Here is a 19,108-nt window from a genome sequence, read left to right as displayed (position 1 = left end):
AAATCAGTTTCTCAGTTTCCTTGATTGACTGTGGGGTTAATTGCCGCTGCTCTGATTGGTCGCTTTGTATCTGTTTTTCTCAGGCTGAAGGAGAAGACAACCTGAAAAAGATGCAGCTTATGGAACTGGCCATCCTCAATGGGACCTACAGAGACACCAACGTCAAAACACGTAAGAACACACACACCCCATCTCAGTCCCACTCTTACATCCTAGTCTTTCACTTTTTGGCTGTGGTTGCTGTAGGGGGGGTGTGGTTTAGTGTTTTTCGTTAAACAGCTTCTCTGTCCAAATGCCATATCTCTCTGCCACACTGTCTGTCTCCCTCCATCTCTCTCCCTTTAAAAGCTGTTCCACTGGAAGTGTGCAGATATTTTGGTGTGTCTTGAAGTGCGCATGTTGGGAGCAGCACCAGTGTGTCCCATAATCTCTCAAATGCTGCTCATAAATATGCACATTTGCTCATAAATATATACACCTGACTCCTCCCTTGTCATGAATATTCATGTTCATATACAGTGGAATTCCATTTTTACTAAATGCTTGGACTTCTTTCTACATTAGGGACATAAAGAATTTGCATGAATCATGAATATTTGAGACAGTAGTCATGCTATTGCCTTTGATTAGAGGCTTGGAATGTTTGCAAAAGCTTTGCTCATTTTTGTCTGCATTATTTTGGTTTTAATTGTGATTTTTATTGTTTCTCTGCTCAAGTTCCTACATAAAAGCTGCTGGTCAGGTAGAGGGTTTGCTGCCATGTCTGCCATACTACAGCTCTAAAATTCTCCAAGTTATTTTTTGCTTTTTCTCCCTTGAGAAAATGTGCCAAATTTTGTAATGTGCTGAGCTTCAAAACTAAGGTTGTCTTGAAGACGCATCAATTTACCAAATATTGTACTTAGTCAAAATTATTGCAATCTCAATTTAAATCCCTTTCACCCAGCTCTATCTTTAACCATGAAATCTGCTTGGACGCATACAGACTGAGACCATGGGGAATGGTTTTGAACTTGTCCGTGAAAATCCATCCCAAGGACACAGATGGGTAGAAGGTTTACAGACATGATATTCAATTAGTAGGATCCACAGGACAGTGTGTCCTTCACGTACTAATGACGTACAGTGGCAAATCTGCCCAGTAAAGAAACATCAATCACAAATGGTCTGAAGACAAATGTGCATCTTGCAGGCCAGAGCTGCAGCGATGTACGTGTTTGCTAGTCAAGTAATCAATGTTGGGGTCACTTCTGTTAGGAATTTTTTTTTTTTCGACTAAAAAGAAAAACCATCTTAGATGAGCCTTAAAAAAAAAAAAAAAAAGTAATGTTGTTTTTTGGTTTTTTTTGTTTTGTTTTTTAAGTCCTAACCTAAAACATCCCTAAACTCTTTGTACCATTTTTGAATGTTTACCCAAAAAAACACTTAATCTAGTGACTGGGCATTTTTCTGATCAGAGTCTCTTTTGTAATTTAATCTGAGTGATTGGATTAGAGGATGTACAGATTATAAACCAATATTGCACTGTTTTTAAAATTCTGATCGCTCCCAATGTACTGTTCCGGGCCCTTTTGGCTCCTTTTGTCCATGTGCATCGCTTCATGCCCTACTGGCTTCAGACTTTGTGTTGTTCACTTCTGTGACTAATGCCCTTAGTGTGATGTGTGGCAAATCCGTCAACTTGCAGCCAGAATAAAAGATAAACACTTACCTTGTTAACAGCATGGCAGAGCACTTGGGTTGCACCTCTACAGGCTGGCAAGAGCTTTTATGTCTGGACTTGGTCATTTCTTCTGTTGGGTTGTGGAATGTTTGGGTAGTTACTATGGTGATTTGTGTGCCTTGATTTGATCTGTGCGTCTAGTGATCAGTGCCCCTTCCCTGTTTTTATTTATTTATCCACTGTTATGATGGTTGTGGGGTTTTCCTTTTTGTTTGGTTTTAGTTCAGTGCTTTTGTGGTTCACCGTTGATCATTGCATGACTAATTTGACTTTTTTTTTTGCCCCCCCCCCCCCCTGTTCCTGTTTTCATTTTTCTGTTTCTGCTTTTCTTCCATCTGCTCACTGCCCTCTCCCGTTCCTGCTCTTACACATGCTTTGCCACCCAACCCCTCTCCTTTCTCTCACCCTGGTCATTCCATCTTAACTGTCCTTCCATCAATCCTTTCTCTCTCTCTCTCTCTCTCTCTCTCTCTCTCTCTCTCTCTCTCCCCTTCTTTCTTATGCCAGCGAACCTTGCGTTCTCTCTTGCAGCAGCGGCTGCGGCAGCTCAGGGTCCGCGGCTCATCGCTGCTCCCGCTGGCCAGGTGCTCCCTCCAGCTGCTCTCCGCCCCCCGACCCCAGCAGGGACACCCATCATGAACATCATTCGCCCCACACAAATGGCCACCATGCTGCCCAACGGCACCCCAGCCCTGGTGCCCCCGACGCCCGATGCGGGCATCATCTATGCCACACCCTATGACTACCCATACGCCCTGGCACCCACCTCTCTCCTGGAGTATCCCATCGAGCACGGAGGTGTCCTAGGTAAGCGTGCCTGGGGCTTGGGTGTCACACCCTTCGGTGGCCAGCAGGAGGCCACGCCCGGGCTGTTTTACGGGGCTGCTTTGGACGGGGCGACCCCAGTCCCCGCTCAGGACTCATTCAAAGGTAAATACGTGCTGAGCAGCTGAGGGCAGGTGCACTAGGGCAGGTCTTGAGAGTGAGAGACTAAGGACGCATGCACTAGCGTTGGTGTTGGGGAGGCGCACTAAGACCATGTGCACTAGCACAGGTGTTGGGGAGGCGGAGGAAGCCCACGCGCACTAGAGCAGGTGTTGGGTAGGCTCAGAGGTGCCACTGAGACAGGTGGGGAGGATGGCTTTTTGTTTCACGTCACATCATGCCAAGATATGACTGGGGGGGGGATTTTTACTCTTCTGCCTTTGGTGGCTCTGAAAGTCAAAACTAGGTCTGAGCTTTAAGCAAAGTGGCATGCACAGAGAGTGGCAGGTGCTAAGCTTGCTTGCACGCACTCTTCGCTCCCCCCCCCCCACCCCCAATCTGGCCTGAGGCAAGTCAGGCCGTCTGCTGACGACTTCCTGCCGCTGGCTCGATCACTTTCCCCTCTGTTCTCGCAGGCACCATGGGCGTGGATAGCAAAGTCCTGCCACCCTGCTGGGAATGTTCATTAAATTCTTCCAGCATTTTCCCTGCTTCCCATTCTTATTCTCGCCCTCTGGACCTCGAGCCCTCGTCCCTGTTAGGGGAGAATTACTCACGCGCTCCTAGCGGGCACGACAGAGTGGGAAACCAGTCTCCCTTTCATACCCGCCAAAAAGAGACAGATTGCTGTTATTTCAGTGCATCTGAAACTGCCTTTTCTTTTTCTTCCCCTTCTGTCATCCTCTCCATTTGCTTGTGCGAGTGCACACACTCTGGAAGGAATGGAGTGGTGGTGGTGGTTGTTGTGTGTGGATATGTTGGTTACTCAAGTTACCAAGGTATTACATCATGAAATGTGGCTAAACCTAAAATGAAGTTTGAAAGAAATGGATTATTTGAAGCACCAGTCTAGCCACCGGCGGCGGAGTTCAGCTGTGTTCAGTGTGGGCACAGGGGCTGAGCTGACTCTGTGCGACATTTGCCCAGTCTTGACACACTCCACATGCACCGGGTCTCAAACCACACCATTCTCATCGTGCTGGATTCATTTCAGAGCTGGGCAAATAAGCACACAGTGTATCGATCCTACACCTCAGAGCTACCACTGCCACACACTTAAAACTGACCCTGGGACCTCTCTTACAAGGTTTTTCCTTTCTTTCATTGTGTTCTCATTTTTCCTTGTTCTTGTTGTATCTCATATACACATGAGGTCTCTCCTTGTACCCGACTGCCTGGGTGCCACTACGCAAGCACACTGTAGGGGGGGCAGTAAATTTACCTGACCTCGGGAGATGTAAGCTGGGCTTAGCCCAGTGGGATCCAGCTGGGGTCACACTAAGTGTGTCCTGTGCCTGTCATTCATAAGCTCCGGAATCTCAAATTCACAGAGCCAGACAGATGATGATTGAGTTTGACTTTTTAAGGTTAGTGAGCTTTTGATCAAACAAGGAAGCAGAGGTGTAATGAAGGCAGCCACCCTACCTGGGACTTGAACCCAGGTCTGACAGGATGTAAACGTGAGCTCTGAGCACCAGACTAAAGACAGAGCGCTGTCTCTCCGTCATGAGGTAAAAAAGATGGCACCTCTGAGACCTAACAGCATATCTGCTATAATACCCACTCTCACATCCGCTTCCTAGAAGTGAAGGAGGTTTTGCTCTGTGTCCTTAACCACTCAAGGTCCCACTCTTTTACAAACATGGAATTTGACATTTGGATAACTTGCAGAACCTTGTGGCCATGGGGGTGCCCTCCCCCTCCATTTCTATTTAGATGTTTTTCCTCCCCACACCTCCCCACAATCCCCACCCCGTCCCCCTGTCTCAGAGTCCTCTGTGTCAAACTAAGATGAAATTTGGACCCAAGTTATACATTTGTTAAAATGCTTTTTATTAAAATAACTGTTCCCTATGCATTTGCTACTCACTATAGCCATGTTGATATGCCGCACAAATTTCAAATAGTTTTGTTATGCTAACGACTATATGAAATGTGTTAAAAATGTATACAAGTCCTCTGCTTCAGGGCCAGACCTAGCAAATCTAGCTTCAACTCTGGTTTTAGAATTCTATGATGGTTTGGTTTAAGTTTCTAGTCCTCTGTGAGGTGATTTGTGCCACAGAGTTGAGTCTAGATTGGGCGGGTCTGGCTGTCAGGCTTTTTGAGTCCTGTGATTCTTCCCTGAAGTGATTGGCGTTTAACCTTGTGACCCTAACTTTGTGGACATGTTACAATCCAGGTGCAATGGCTACTAAAGTGCGGAGACATGACACACGGGTCCATCCTTACCAAAGGATAGTGACCGCAGACAGAGGTTAGTTAGAAAAGACACTCCTACCATACTTTGTTGTTTATTTTTTTGTTTTTTGTTTTTGTACTGTTTTTGCTGTTTCAGATGGGATTTTATGACTGAAACAAATACCTCCTGTAATGCCCACTACGATATGTTTACATTTATGTGTTCAGGCTTTTGCGTATGTACAGTTATGAACCTTTGAGTTCTGTTACTGACCTGGCTAATGTACAAATTTTATACCTGCACTGGAGACAAATCGCTGTGTCTTGATGCATTCTTTTACTGGGACAGATCCAAAAACCAGAATTGTTTTAAATAGCAATTCAGTTTGCTACCTTATGACTTGAATACATTTTCATGAAAACCAAGGAGTTGAAACTGCATAGGCAACTTGATTACATTTCATACTCCTGTTTACCTCAAACTCCTGTGTCTAATGTTTATACATGCATACATTTAGAGAAACCATTCTGAATCTTTTTTAATAAGAGGTAAATGCAGTGAAATAATTTTGTATCATATTTTAGCTATATGAAAGGTACTGTTATTATATTAATGGACATTTTTATAGCTTATGTATTTATGGCTATTGTACATAATTACAGAGAAATAAAGAGGACAAAAATAAATTTCACTTTTTCCCCCCACTATTCATTGCGCAGCAGTACTAGTCCCCTTACCACTAATCGCTGTTTGTAACATGCATTCCAACCCAAAAGACACTAAAACATTACTAGATTTGTTTGTATTTTTCTGTTTGTCTGACGTTTCTCTGCTTTCGTTTGTGGTTTCACGGGGCACTATGACGCTTCAATGGCATTTTAATAATGTTTTGATTCATGTTGGGGGGCTCAATTAGTTTCCCGATCATGACAGATCTGCGGTCATGATGTTTTTTAAACCAGATTTAGCTTGTTTGTTTCTTGGCCGTGTGATAAGGGGATTTTGAAAGAGATTGCATTCATTTTACTGTTAAAATGATGTCATTTCAGTCTCTTCTTGCTGAAACTAATATCCTTTCTATCTTTTTTCCTTTTTTTTTTTTTTTTTTTTTTTGGTTCCTAACCACCTAGCCGCCACCGGCAACTAACAAATGACCTCTGACCTCTGAACTCTTCACCCAATGATGAGCCGCCCCAAGCCTGCCTGCTGATCTGATTAACTGGTAATTGCCTTTTGCTAGCCTGTTGGACGCTGAGGGAGAGGCACCTGTCCGAACAGTGACCCTAACACACACAAACCACAATAAGAACAAACACCAAGTACAAAACCAACAAGTTGTGTGACGATTGTGAGACTTTTTACTGTGTTGAGTTGGATTGACCCCCTTATTTTTGTGTTTTTTCTTTTTGCCTAAAGTCCCATTTAGTTGGGTGTGCTATTGGTAGCAAAAATCTGCACTGAGTTTTAAAAGACAAAAGCAATAATTCCCCTTGTAGGATTCTCTCCCCTAAGCGCACTGACGCAGTCTCAACCACACTCTTAATTTGTCCCCGAATAGTCCATCAGGATCCAGATTATAATCTCAAACCTGGAAACCTGTTTTGAACCCTTTTTTATCCAAGCATCCAGATTTTCAGACATCAAGAAAAAGGAAAAATTCTCACACGAACTTGTTAAATCTGTCGTTCTCATGTGTAGCTGTGTGTTTTCTGTTCAGTTTTCACTATGCTGACACATTCTGGGTGTGCCTAGCGAGCTAGCTCACATTGGAATGCATGGCTAAAATGACCGACTGCTGAGAGCCTGTTTTGTTTTCTGATCTGTTACACTTTTTTTTTTTTTTTTGTATTTGACATTTGTGCAGTTTTCTTTTATTTGCTTATTTTCTGATTTGTCAATATAACAGTAGAACGTTTTGTCATTGTTAATAACTGCAATACCAGTGCCAGCTCAACAGGGGGCAGTAAGACTGGGCTTTAATAAGGAATGTGGTGAAGAGTATTCTCAGTAGTGTGAGTCTAGGATGTTTAGGGCTGGAGAGATGGGACAAGAATGTACCCACCAGTCCAAACCCCAGCCTCACTACAACAGTGCCTGAAGTTTATAGAGCTGTGAGACAAAAGACAAAAAAAAGTATTGCGTGCGTGTTTAGCCAAAGGGTTTCCATTTAATAACTATATATATCTATATATATATATATATATATATATATACATACACGAATATGTATCTCAGTGCAGAGGGATCGGATTCTTCTAGTCTAGGGTTTGAAAAGATGTGATGTCATGCCTGTGTATGTTCGACATGCAATCAATTAGCATGAAAAGAGAAATTTTTCCCCACAGTGCTCCTTTTTCCTCCGGGAGTAATGAACACAAGTAACACTAAGGATTATGGATAAGTTGGACGGGAAGGGGATGGGAGAGGGACTTATCCTCTACCTACTCATCTTTTCCTTTTTTTGGTTTGTTTTTTCCATAGTGTTAAAATTCTAAGGCCCCTAGAATTTGCCAGCCCCGAGTCTCGTCTCTTGGTGTGAGGGTGCAAGTAGCGTAAGGGGGCGGACTGTCACCTTGCATGAGGTTCATTTGGATTGGTTCCTTGATTTAGTTCTTCTCAAACACCCCCTCTCCCCCCATGTGCATGTTCTGAATGTGCTCATCCACAATGTGTCGTGCACAGTTTGACGTTAGTAGTAGTTCTTCAGATACCGGATGCGTCTTGTCTTTTTCCTCAAGAAAAAAAAAAAACTAGGATTTAAAAGCCATGTTTGCCTGTTCCGATTGCTTTATACATACGTTATATATAAAAATGTATTCAAATGTAGATAGGTCATTGCATATTAAGATACTGAAACGATCAAAATTGGATACTTTTACAGGGTGCTGGAGAAGAAATATATTTTTGGCAATTTTAGCTTTTTATACTTGCAGTTAACAAAAAAAAAAATTTAAAAACCAAGAAAAAAAAGATGAAAAAATAGTTAGTTTGAACAGAAGACGCTGTATAACTGGAGGCTGATGGCCCGGGAAACAAACCGATACCCGCCAGAAGTTTGGGATGTTGGTTTGAAGTATGCGAGGAGGGTAGCAACCGGAGAAGTGAATTAAAGGAGAACAAAAGTGCCTTATTGATGGTCGTTTCTTTTTCCAAGTTACATTCTATTGAGTAATATCCTACAGCAGCTATGACTGTGCATAGAGGGGAAGGGGAGGCTTTAAAAAAAGAGGGAAAAAGTCTTCTGAGTTCGATGCTGTCACACTGCTGTGCCACTGAATCTACTCTATGCAAAAAAGAAAAAAAAGATTAGCAGTCATCTGACCAGCTAGAGATGTGCCATGACTCGTCTTCCCAAGGTTAACAGTGTCCCTGTCGTTGCCCCCAACTTGTCACCTCTGTGAAATTTGAACTTAAGTTTGTCTCCCCCTTTTTTAATCTTGAATTTTGACTATCACTTGTCTTTAATCCTTTAACTGTGATTCTGTTTAAAATGAACTGCCATTCTGATGCATTAACCAAGTATCTAAATTTGGAGATGAATCTTTGAGTTGTGATGTCCTGGGGGAGGGCCATCGAACGTGAACCCTCCCTCGTTTCAGCAGTTCAGAACTGGATGTTTTTTCATTTAATACATTTGTCTCATTTTTATTCTTTTTTTTTTTTCTTTTTCTTTTTTTTCTGAATTAGTATACCGCTTTGCCTAAATTTCCAGCGCTAGTGTTTTATGAAAAATTCATTTTTTCAGGAAAAAAACAAAGCTAGTTGATCTTACTTTGGAAAAGGCCTCGGTGTATCTTAAAGGCAACATGTTGCTATGTGTAAGATTAATGGAGGAGTCCAGGCTGGTGAAAACAATTAAGAACAAGACTTGCATTTTTTTAAAAAAGTATTATTGGTGCAGTGTTGGCTGGGCTGTTCAGACACCTCATACCTAGAGCAGTGCCAAATATGAATGCCATTACGGAATGGGATTTTTACAGCGAAACACTTGAGTTATGAGCTCTATAACCTAACTCAACCCCTGACGCATCCTAACAGATTCCAACCTTTCTGACACATGGGAAGTTTTAAATGCATCATGCAAAAAGAAAAAAATGATGATAAAATTAGATGATTGTTGTGCAGTGAGAGTTAAATCTCCATCCCTAATAGTCTTTCTTCTTTCACATACTGTTATACAGGAAAGGTCTTTTTTTTTTTTTTTTTTTTCAAACCCCCCCCCCCCCCCCAGTGTTGGATGCTTTTCTTTTTGAAAACATACTATAATGCAATATCAGACAGGAGGTTGGAGAAGACCACTCAGAAATGAAACAGTATTAAGAGAAAATGCCCTCTACGATGTTACTATATGCTGTTGGTCATTGTTTTAAGGTCAATTTACCCCATCAGGTGTATAGAGAAATCTCTTGTATTCTCCTGCCTGCCTACTACATGTATAATAATAATGTAATTTACAATCATTGTTACAAGTTTCTAATGTATTTTTCTAACTTCATTTTATATGTGTATTATAAATCACTTTTCTGACTTTTTTTTTTTTTGTTTGTTTGTTTTTGGAAAAGCCCACTACAACTTTCTTTGGGTTGAAGTCCACCTCCTCACCTTACTTTGCTCTTTTCCATCTGTCTCCGAAGCTCTGTCTCTTGTCGGGAGTGTTGCCTTTCCTACAGTTAGTTTGATTTATTGCCAATCTTTAACTTGTTTAACTCATTAGCAACTTTTTGTTTTTTCTTGTTGTAAGGATTTTGACATGCTTGCATTTAGTTTTCATGGTGTATGCTGATGAATTTTCTTATTAACCCCCCCCCCCCCCCCAGCATTTATTTTAATAAAACATTCTTAGTAAGAATTTTACTAACTTTGCTGATTTTTATATTGGTCTTGTGTTTAACCTGTTTACTGAATGTACTACCTTGGTCTGGTTCACGGACTAACACCATTAAAACTAGTCTCTGACCACCTTTAAACTTGGACATGAAAGTGAAGGAGTCCACTAACACACATGCACACACTTGCGCACACCCTCTCACCTAGTGTTTATAGATTGACAAACACTCATACACTGGGTCACTTGACTATGTCTTTGTGGGCACGCACACACCAACTAGGAGTGCATGAGCTAGATCGGCCTTACTCTGCTCATGCAGTCTCACCTGTGTTGCTGTACAGATTGCTGTACTTGCTGAAACAGTCTAAACCTTGATCCAAACACGTGCTGTCTGCCCCCCCCCCCAACAAGCTTGCACTGTTTGCCTGTCACCTCACTGCTCTCAAGAGTACAGTATGCAACGACTAGACCTAATACATTTTCCAGGGTTCTTGGACTCTTGGTACAAAAACGGGTCCTAGATGTCCCGGGAGGTTTGAAGCTGGACTCCCAAGACTAGGGACTGAATTTCGTTTTTTGTTTGAATTTGTTTTGTTAGATGGTGCCTTTTGTCCATGGAGTTTGCCAACTTGCATTAGTATTAATGCACACTGAGTTTGCAGTGTTGCAAATCTTGCAGGGCTGTGCAAGTTTTCACTTTTCAGCATATCCTGCCAAACCCGCTTGAGGTGTTCACGCCAGGGCTGCCGATGAAAGGACTGGCTTGATTTATCCCGGCTCCGCTAAGAATTTTACAACCCCTCCACTAGGCTGCTTACAGTTCAGTGCTGACGGTTTCTTTTAGAGCTCAGAATATCCGAAGGCCACCATCCGTTACGCTGTCTGGTTCAGCACGTTTGCAAAGCACAAAGCAGCCAAGCCCAAAAAGAACCCAAAAACCCAAAGACCTGCTCATATCTTGTTACCATGGAGACTCGATGGTAGTGTCCTTACTGTCCAGGTCCCCTAGGATCATAAGTGCATATTTTCTTCGCCTTTTTATTTACACATTTGTTTTGCCTTTGTGGTTTTGTTTAGCTTCCTCTGTTGCTTTGTAAACACACACCAAGCACAGTCTCTACTAATGATGCTGTTCTTTTTTGGGGGGGTTCTCTCTCTCCACTCTGAAATCTTCCCTTTAAGCTTTCTTCAGTTCACTGTTTTAACTGATACACATGCAAACATTTTAACTTTTATTAATCTGATTTTTAGATCCCTTTAACCCACTGAGTGATTCAGACAACAGGTAAAAAAAAGAAATTTAATTGTTGCAAGCAACCTGCTAACATGTTGGAGGGAGATGTGATGTCATGGCTGGGAAGCAGGGTTTTGGTAACGGGAACATTTGAGGAGGCCCTCCTGGGTCAGGGGATTTATGAAAACCGTTCTCAAGCCCTAGAATCTTGGGCGTTGAGGCTGTTTTTGGGTTTATTTAACTTCCTGAGTCTGAGCATGGCTTGTAATTCACACATCAACCTTTTAAACTAATGAATAGGAAAGATTAATTTGTGTAATTAAAAAGGACCCTAAATTTTAAATCAATACAAAATCACTAGTTGCAGTCTCTCATTGTAACAGCATTACTGCAGTAGCATTAAACATTTGTTAATTATTTCTTCGCTAGACGTTTCAAGCCCTGGCCCAACGCACATCTTTCCTCAGAGCCCAACAGGCTTTTTCTCCTCTCATAAACCCACTGCTGACGCTTTCTCTGCCGTTGCCATAATGTCAGCAGCTTTAATCAGTGGTTTGTGCACCGAAAGCCCATTTTAAATCCTAAACTCGTTTTATACACTACAAACACTTAAATTTGTGGTATTTTTAAGCTTCATATGTTTTTAGCTTCTTTAGAGTTTTGAAGAATTCAGAAACCCTCTCAAGTTCCTGTTGTGAAAATATATCGGACCATTACATGCCTTTTAATGTTCGTTAGCACAAGTCCTTGAGGCCTTATGTATTCTGACAAAAGGCAACTAGCCTTTTTAAAAATAAAAAATCAGCCCTCACATGATGTTTTGAAAACATTCCTCCATTGACTAAAACCTACTGGTTCGATGACTATTCTGATGTGTGTGGCACTCAGGGGGTTAAAGACAAACTACTACCAAATCTTTTAGGAACAAAAACCGAAGGGGATTGGGGAGGTTTGATAACTGGAGTTTTTTTTATTTTGTTTTTACTTTTGTTAATTTCATACATATATATATTTTTAAATTTGTATCGTACTTTATTAAAAGCCAAACACTGAGAGAGTCTCAGATAAATCTCAGATATTTTGTGTGGTTTTCCAAGAACATGTAAACTAGTTTTTGCTGTGTTACCTCTTGTGTTTTGTGTATATTTTAGGGGAAAATAGAGATCATATGACATGATGCTCACGACAAAAAAAGGAAAAATAATGTGTGCAATAAAGTTCCGTATTTACAAGCTGCTCCCCTTCTGCTGTGCCTGCATGCTCTGCTCACCATCACTCAGTCTCATGCTCAAGTTCTGATGCTTGCCTCTTCACTGCTCTGGAAGGTAAGGTTTGTATCTGCACCTTTCTCTGTCCTATCTGGTAAAGCAGGTTCATTTATGTGTTTTAAATGTTGCTTTGAACAACTTCGTGGGTTCAAAATTTGCTCAGTGCATGTAATGTAGGCAAGCAACATTTAACAATCTTTAACTGGTATACAGGCATGATGGGGCTTTGCTTTTTGCTATGAAAGTAATTGAATAGAATGGTGTAGATTAAAATTTTTATTTATTTTTAAATAAAAGAATTGCTAAGAGGTTAGTTCACTGGGGTCTTTCCTTGAATAACTCTTGTGGTTCTCCATAAGTGTATGCAACTCAACAACCATGACTCAGCTTTTTGGAAATTTCAGAAAAAAAGATCAATCAATCAAAAGGACATGAGAATCTAGCTTCAGTACGGTATTTGGTACTGGTGTTGCACCTGGCATGCGGTAGCTCAGTGGTGAAGGTACTGGACTAGTAATCAGAAGGTTGCCAGTTCAAGTCCCACCACTGCCACGTTTCCACTGTTGGGCCCCTGAACAAGACCCTTAACCCTCAATTACTTAAGTTGTGTTCAGTCATAACTAAGATGGTTTGGATAAGTGTCAGATAAATGCTGTAAATGGCACGTGGTCTTGCTGCATTTTAAGATTGAAATGCAAGAATGCTAAAAAATAATAAAATGGGATATCCAGCCTAACTAGGTCAAGGAATGGACAAAAAATTTGACATTTCATTTGTGCTTACAAATGGGTCTCCATCCCAACAGGAAGTTGGAGTGTTGCATTTTAATGATGCTTTTCCACACCTTAGTAATCCAGAATGGAAGCCTCTTCCCCAGTTTGCAGAATGGCGAGGAAGAGGTTAGTTTGGACAAACTCGTGTTTAGAAGTGTTTCCACTGTTCGAGATGAATTTTTCCCCCAAAAAGTTGTGCTAAATCCAATTTTATTCAAGCAGCTACATTTTCCCCTTTTCTAGGAGACTGCACAAGGTCTCAAAACCTAATCCCAATCTTAATGCATCTCAGATTATCTGATTTAGCATGTTTAGCTATCTGCTTTTGTGTGCCTTCCAAATTGTGTCTTTGTGCCCATATGGAAATGAAAGCAGTCTGTCAACGCCAACCCTGCTGAAGGAGCAAAGCACTTGTGTAAATTGCTTTGGATTGGGGTACCTGCCAAATGCAGAAAGCATAAATATAGTCCCATCTTTGCGATGCTCTTTGTGGACAGATTTGGTTTAGTCACAGAGTGACAAGCTGAATCAGTTCTGTCATTTCTAAGGTGGTAGTTTTTTGGTGTTTAGTAACTGTCCTGTTAAGTGTTTTTAAATCCGTCCGTGTGCTTCATCCTAACATGTACACACAAATTTGGCGTCTTTGTTAACCGGCACTGACTTGATCTGGCACCACACGCCAAACGAGACGTGCTCTGTGTAGGCTTGTTTTATACCACTCACTTGTTCACTCTCCCCGGTCCTGACCTTTGATGGTTAATGCGCTGTTCCTGTAGGGTGCCCCTCAGAATTCTCGTTAAACACGTAATGAAGTGCACTTGTTTTTAATGCTCGTTACAGGTGTTGTTCGCAACTTTGCTAATTCGGCCCTTTTTTGGCAGCTTTTCCAGCCATACGCAGAGAGCCATGCGGCGCTGTACCTCGCGCTGAATAACAGGTTCATGTTAATTAACGCGCCCAGCACAGCCGTGACTCAAACGGGCGAGGCTGCTGCCTCTACAAACACACGCTAGAGCATAATCCGAGGGTCTTCAAAGTGTTTTCCCCTCTAGGGAACGTTTAGCAACCTTTCGGCATAATTGATATTACTGTGAAAGTTCCTAAATTATCTTGAGTCATTTCCTTGTCTGTACCAGTGTGCTGTGCTTAGTTGGGGGAGTGGTGATGTGTTTTAGATGCTTTCAAAGGTCCATCAAGAACACTACTTCAGTGAAATGAAACAGACCTGTTTTTAGTACTTTTAGACCAAAGAGGATGCAACACAGCCACCCCTACCATTTCCTGGCCTAATGTGCTTGTTTTGGTACATCATAACATTTAATTCTTCTGATTGTGTCTCTATCAGAAAAAAAACTTCAGCTCACTCATACACACATTTATTCCCACACTTCTCTCAGTATGGGGGGGTTGAGCAGGTCGGAGAGGAAGGCTTGGGGTATTTGGGGTGTGTGTGTGTGTGTGTGTGTGTCCAAAGCGTGAGGGCAGAAGGCCGCACTGCCTTTGGTGGGAGCGAGATGAAAGGGCCGTTTGTAGCTGCAGCAGCTGGGAGTCATGAGAACGAGGAGGGCAGGCACACCGAGTCAGAAGTGACAAACGAGCCCAGTTGCTGCAGAATGAATCGTGAGTGTTCTGCACACCACAGCTGTGTGTGTATTAGTGAGAGAGCGCGCCAAACATTTTATATACGTGTTTGTCATGGAGAGGGAGAGAGATGTGTTGTGGAGTTAGCTACTGCAAGCCCAGTTTGATGAATAGTTTTTTGTGTATCTATGGACACCTGGGCAGGGGGTTTACCATTAGTAGCCCTGTGAGCAGGTGAGTGAGGAACCTTCGTCCTGTTTCTGAAACACCCCCGATTGCTGAAACTGAAGTGAATTTAAATATTCTACCTCAGAATGAAATATCTGATGTTCTCATGCTTCTCTTGATGTGTGCATGCACACACCTTTGCAGGAGCTCTCTGGACTCTGAGCATGCCACCTTCTGTATGTGTATGATCATGTAGATAATAGCATGGTCAGCTGTGTGATTGCGCAGGTACATTGTATTAAGTGTTGGGTACATGTCCAGGTGTCGCCCAAGATCTCTCAGCGAATCAGCATATACACATGTGTACACACACACACACACACACACACACACATGTGGAGTGAGGATGCCAGTGTGCTGACATGTCCAGGACCTCGCTGTGTCTTTTTTTTCAGGTTTATTCTCTTAAGCATAGCGTATCATCTGTGTGTGCGGTAAGATGATGAAGTGGCTGAGGAAATTGCACAATGACCCATTTTAATGCGTCTGATCCCCCTGCGATCTGTGTTCCTCACACGCATGGTGCGTGCACACACCAATGTCTGATTTCAAATGTGGTAGTTTTGATCAAATTTCTGGTCGGCACAGAATAGAACCAACTCGCAAATCAAATCTTGTTCTCCACCATTTTCCATCAGTAGCTGGTGTTACTGAGCCCAATTCTGTCTTTTTTCTTTAATAAGCTCTGGGTTGGCATGTTTGAAGTGCTCTAATGCCTCCTCACTCCTGGACGCAGGTGAAAGATAGTAATGTCCCATGTTCAAACACCACACGTAAGTATCAGTGTCCAAGAACAGTTCATTCTAACTCTCGCTGCTGGACTGACTGGTTGGTGGGTGTGAGGAGTGTTTATAATTGGTTGCTCTGTTGGTGGTCTTCCATTAATAGGCCTCAATGAAATGTTCACTGTAGATCGTTATGGAATGTTCAGAAGAGCTGAATAATGACCGTCAATTAGGGACAGTCAATCCCTAATTGTGATTAAGATGCACTGGCATAATTTTATTTTTACTTTGAGGTGTGTGTGTGTATAGAAGGGATGACTTTGTGACGGTCCCTATGGATTTACTCAGTTGCCAACCACTGGCTTAATGTTAAGCAGTTGCCCTCTACTATGAGTAAAATGACTAGTGATGGGGGAAACTGGGTGTAGACTTCAGATCCAGACAACAATAGTCATCATGTGGAATGGGGAGGTGAGTCATCATTAAACTATTACATAAAATCATTAAAATACATAACTTAAAAATAACATAAAAGAATAAAAAGCAAATCAACATAAATCATTGCCATTAATGTAAGTAATTTAGAATAAATCTGTGAGAACTTTAGTTTTCCTCTTGAAGAAACTGAGTATGGTGTGTTCCAGCTGTGATGAGCGAGGACTCATATAGTGTGCAGTAGTGCTGACTACACCTGCTCAACATCTGCGAACTGGTCTGGGATCAGACTAATGGCTAAGGAAAAACATTCAGAAAATATAAACTAACTAAAAATAAAATGCCCCCCATAAAATCTAGCTGAATGCAAGTCAACTTACAAAGAAAATGTGGAAATAAAAACCATCCTGAAGCATAAAGCTCTTATAAACTGGCCTAGGGAACATATTACTGAAAACATTATGGATTATTATTATTATTATTATTATTGGCATACATGTCACAATGCAGAGATATCTGTAATACATTAATGTGCGCGTATAGTGAACGTCTTTTACGTACAGTCTGTGTGTTAATCCATTCTCTGTGTTGGTATATACTCACTGTGTGTAGATAAATCTCTCCTGTCCGACACACAGGTAGGTGGGTTTTTACAGTGAGGAGTGGTGGTAGATCAGTGAACAGACAGATGCATCCACCCATTTGACCCCCTCACTGAAATCTACTTTGGGAAGTTTGCACAGAGAGCAAAAGAGGTTAGCAGTTAGGTTTTGCTCTGTGTGCGTGTTTGTTTGCAAGGTGTTTAAAGTCACAGATTTTCTGGTGTTTGTGTGACAACCCCATCTGCCTGTCTCAGCAAACCTGCCGTCCAACTGCAAACAAGAGCCCACAACCTGTCTGCGTCTGCCATGCTCAACGTCTCTGTCTTTCGCTGTGCTGCTCATGAGAAATCTAATTCAATGTGACATCCACATCTATTTTTCAGCTCAAGTCACTGTAGCCTTGTGCTCTCCATTACATACCCCCCCCCCCCCCCCCCCCCCGTCCACAGGTACGCTGCTGTCAGGGTTTATCCTCTCCCCTGCTGGGGCATTGCAGCACCTCAGTGGATTTTAAAGGGAATTTTCAATACAGTTATTTTAGTTTCTAAAGAATGTAATGGCATCACTTGATTTCACTTTCTTGTTCCTTTAGTGGTGGAAGTCTGCTCTTTGCTTATGTGGCAGCAACACTAATCTATTATAAATTATTTAATTATCTATTATACTTTGTTGATAGATGACTAAAGAATGCATAATCAATCATGCATTCTTTATTAATCTGTTGTACATTATTTATCTATAACTTCATTGATTTATCATGCATTCTTTATTGATTGATGACACATTTTTATACATTATCTATAAAACATTCATTATTGATCTATAATCATCCTTTACTGATCTATTATAAATTCTTTATTGATCTGTTATACACGTTATCTATAATACACTTTATTGATTGATTGCATTACAGATCAATAATGTATTCTTTATTGGTCTGACATTTTTTATTAATCTGTTATACATTATCTATAAAACACTTTGATCTATAATACATTAATTATTGATCTATTATACATTTATCTATAATACTTTGTTGATCTATTATACATTATCTGTAATGCATTCTTTATTGATGTTATACATTAATGATCTATAATGCATTCTTTGTTGATCTATTATACATTCTTTATTGATCTATCGTATATTCTTTATTGTAGATCAATGGGCAGTGCTGATCTGATTACCCTGTGTGTTGGCAGGATTACAGCCATGAGCCACAGATGCCCTGTGGTTTGGGCAGGTACATCAGTCATGGCTGCTTTTGAATGCCACGGGGTAATTGCTGTGATGCGGGAATCTGTGATCTCCATGGTTATAGTTACAGTAGATGCAACGATGTGTTTGTGTAACCAAGCCACTTGCAGTGGGCTTTGTGGTAAGACGCATCCATATGGTCACTGTCTTCTCCTACAAAACTCTTAGATTCAAGTCCAGTTAGCATGTCTGCCTGTGAAATCGCAGGGGTGGAAGCCTAGCTTGCTAACTGAGCTGTAAAATTCTGAGACAGGTTTGTTCATCAGCTTAGATGAATGTTGCTATATGGGAAATGTGTTCTGCCTGCCTCATTGTGAAGTAAAAGGCTTCTGGCTCTGACATTCTGTAATCAAGTGATTTAGCATGTTGAGTCTTTTTTTTCTGGATGCTGTGACATTGCAAATGTTTTTGATATGTGAAACAGGGTGTGTTCATGATGGATGGTGTGTGTTTCTCATCTTGGCTTCAAAGAGTAAACCAGAATATTCAAGTATGTCAAATCTGATTGGAGGAACAAGAGAGCGGGTGAGGGAGAGAAAAGAAAGGGAGGGGCTTTGTGTGTGACAGGCAGCTTTTGTATGGTTGTGTGTTTCCTGTGATTGTGTGTGTGCTTGCTGGTCTGTGAGCTGGAGGTAAGGGCTATTCTAGTCAAGGTTTGAAATCACTAAGGGATTTGTACATGTCAGTTCCCTGTCACACTCTCTCTCTCACTCACACACACACACACACACACACACACACACACACACTCTCATCCTACAGTAGTAGACAGATTTGTGCTCTGGTGGATTTGCACTGGCGAGTGTCTCTCTGAAACAGCACAGCAGCTCTGACTGCTTTTTGCCTCCGGACTCTAGATGAGTGTCTCTCTCTCCTGCTGCTGTGCTCAGCAGCTCCCCTTCAGCTCTTTCTTTGTGCTTCAGAGCTGTTGTCTGTGTCCCACACAACAAATGGCTAGCACATTATGGCAGGTAACAGTGACGCTGCTAACTGATCACATCTGGAGCCAACAGTGATGAAAACAAAATATCCTGGATTTGAAACCACTAATCCCGCTGCCATGTAAACTTTACAAAACATTAAAACTGCACCAGCTTCATTTAATCCTAGTTATATCAGCGACTGATCTTCCAGGTATACATTCATATGGATGAGCGGAACCAGTGATTTCCATGCGATGTTAAGGACCAGGACACTGCTGTATCAAGAACCACAAGGCTGTTAGTTCATACAGGCTGTTGGGTGTTTCTGTCCAAAACCCAGTATTGTTGACGTGTAAAGTGAAGGT

The 19,108-nt window shown here is 41.7% G+C and overlaps 1 protein-coding gene across 19 annotated transcripts in view; it reads left to right on the top strand.

Moving 5' to 3' along the window:
* The window catches only part of qkia (QKI, KH domain containing, RNA binding a), a 124,975-nt gene that overhangs the window by 43,267 nt on the left and 62,600 nt on the right, over window positions 1–19,108 (top strand). For 7 of the 19 annotated variants that reach the window (XM_081721241.1, XM_081721239.1, XM_081721245.1 and 4 more), the window contains 3 exons: window positions 84–171; window positions 2,231–2,653; window positions 4,890–4,964. In XM_081721241.1, coding sequence (XP_081577367.1) covers window positions 84–171; window positions 2,231–2,653; window positions 4,890–4,964 — 586 coding nt within the window. Of the gene's footprint in view, window positions 1–83; window positions 172–2,230; window positions 2,654–4,889; window positions 5,581–6,019; window positions 12,188–19,108 lie in introns of those variants that run through there. The other 12 variants (XM_035532574.2, XM_081721251.1, XM_081721256.1 and 9 more) reach the window with 7 other exon arrangements.

This window comes from Electrophorus electricus, chromosome 10 (genome assembly GCF_041902795.1).
Source record: "Electrophorus electricus isolate QZ-2024a chromosome 10, ASM4190279v1, whole genome shotgun sequence".
NCBI lineage: Eukaryota > Metazoa > Chordata > Actinopteri > Gymnotiformes > Gymnotidae > Electrophorus > Electrophorus electricus.
This window is presented reverse-complemented; position numbering and strand designations above follow the sequence as displayed.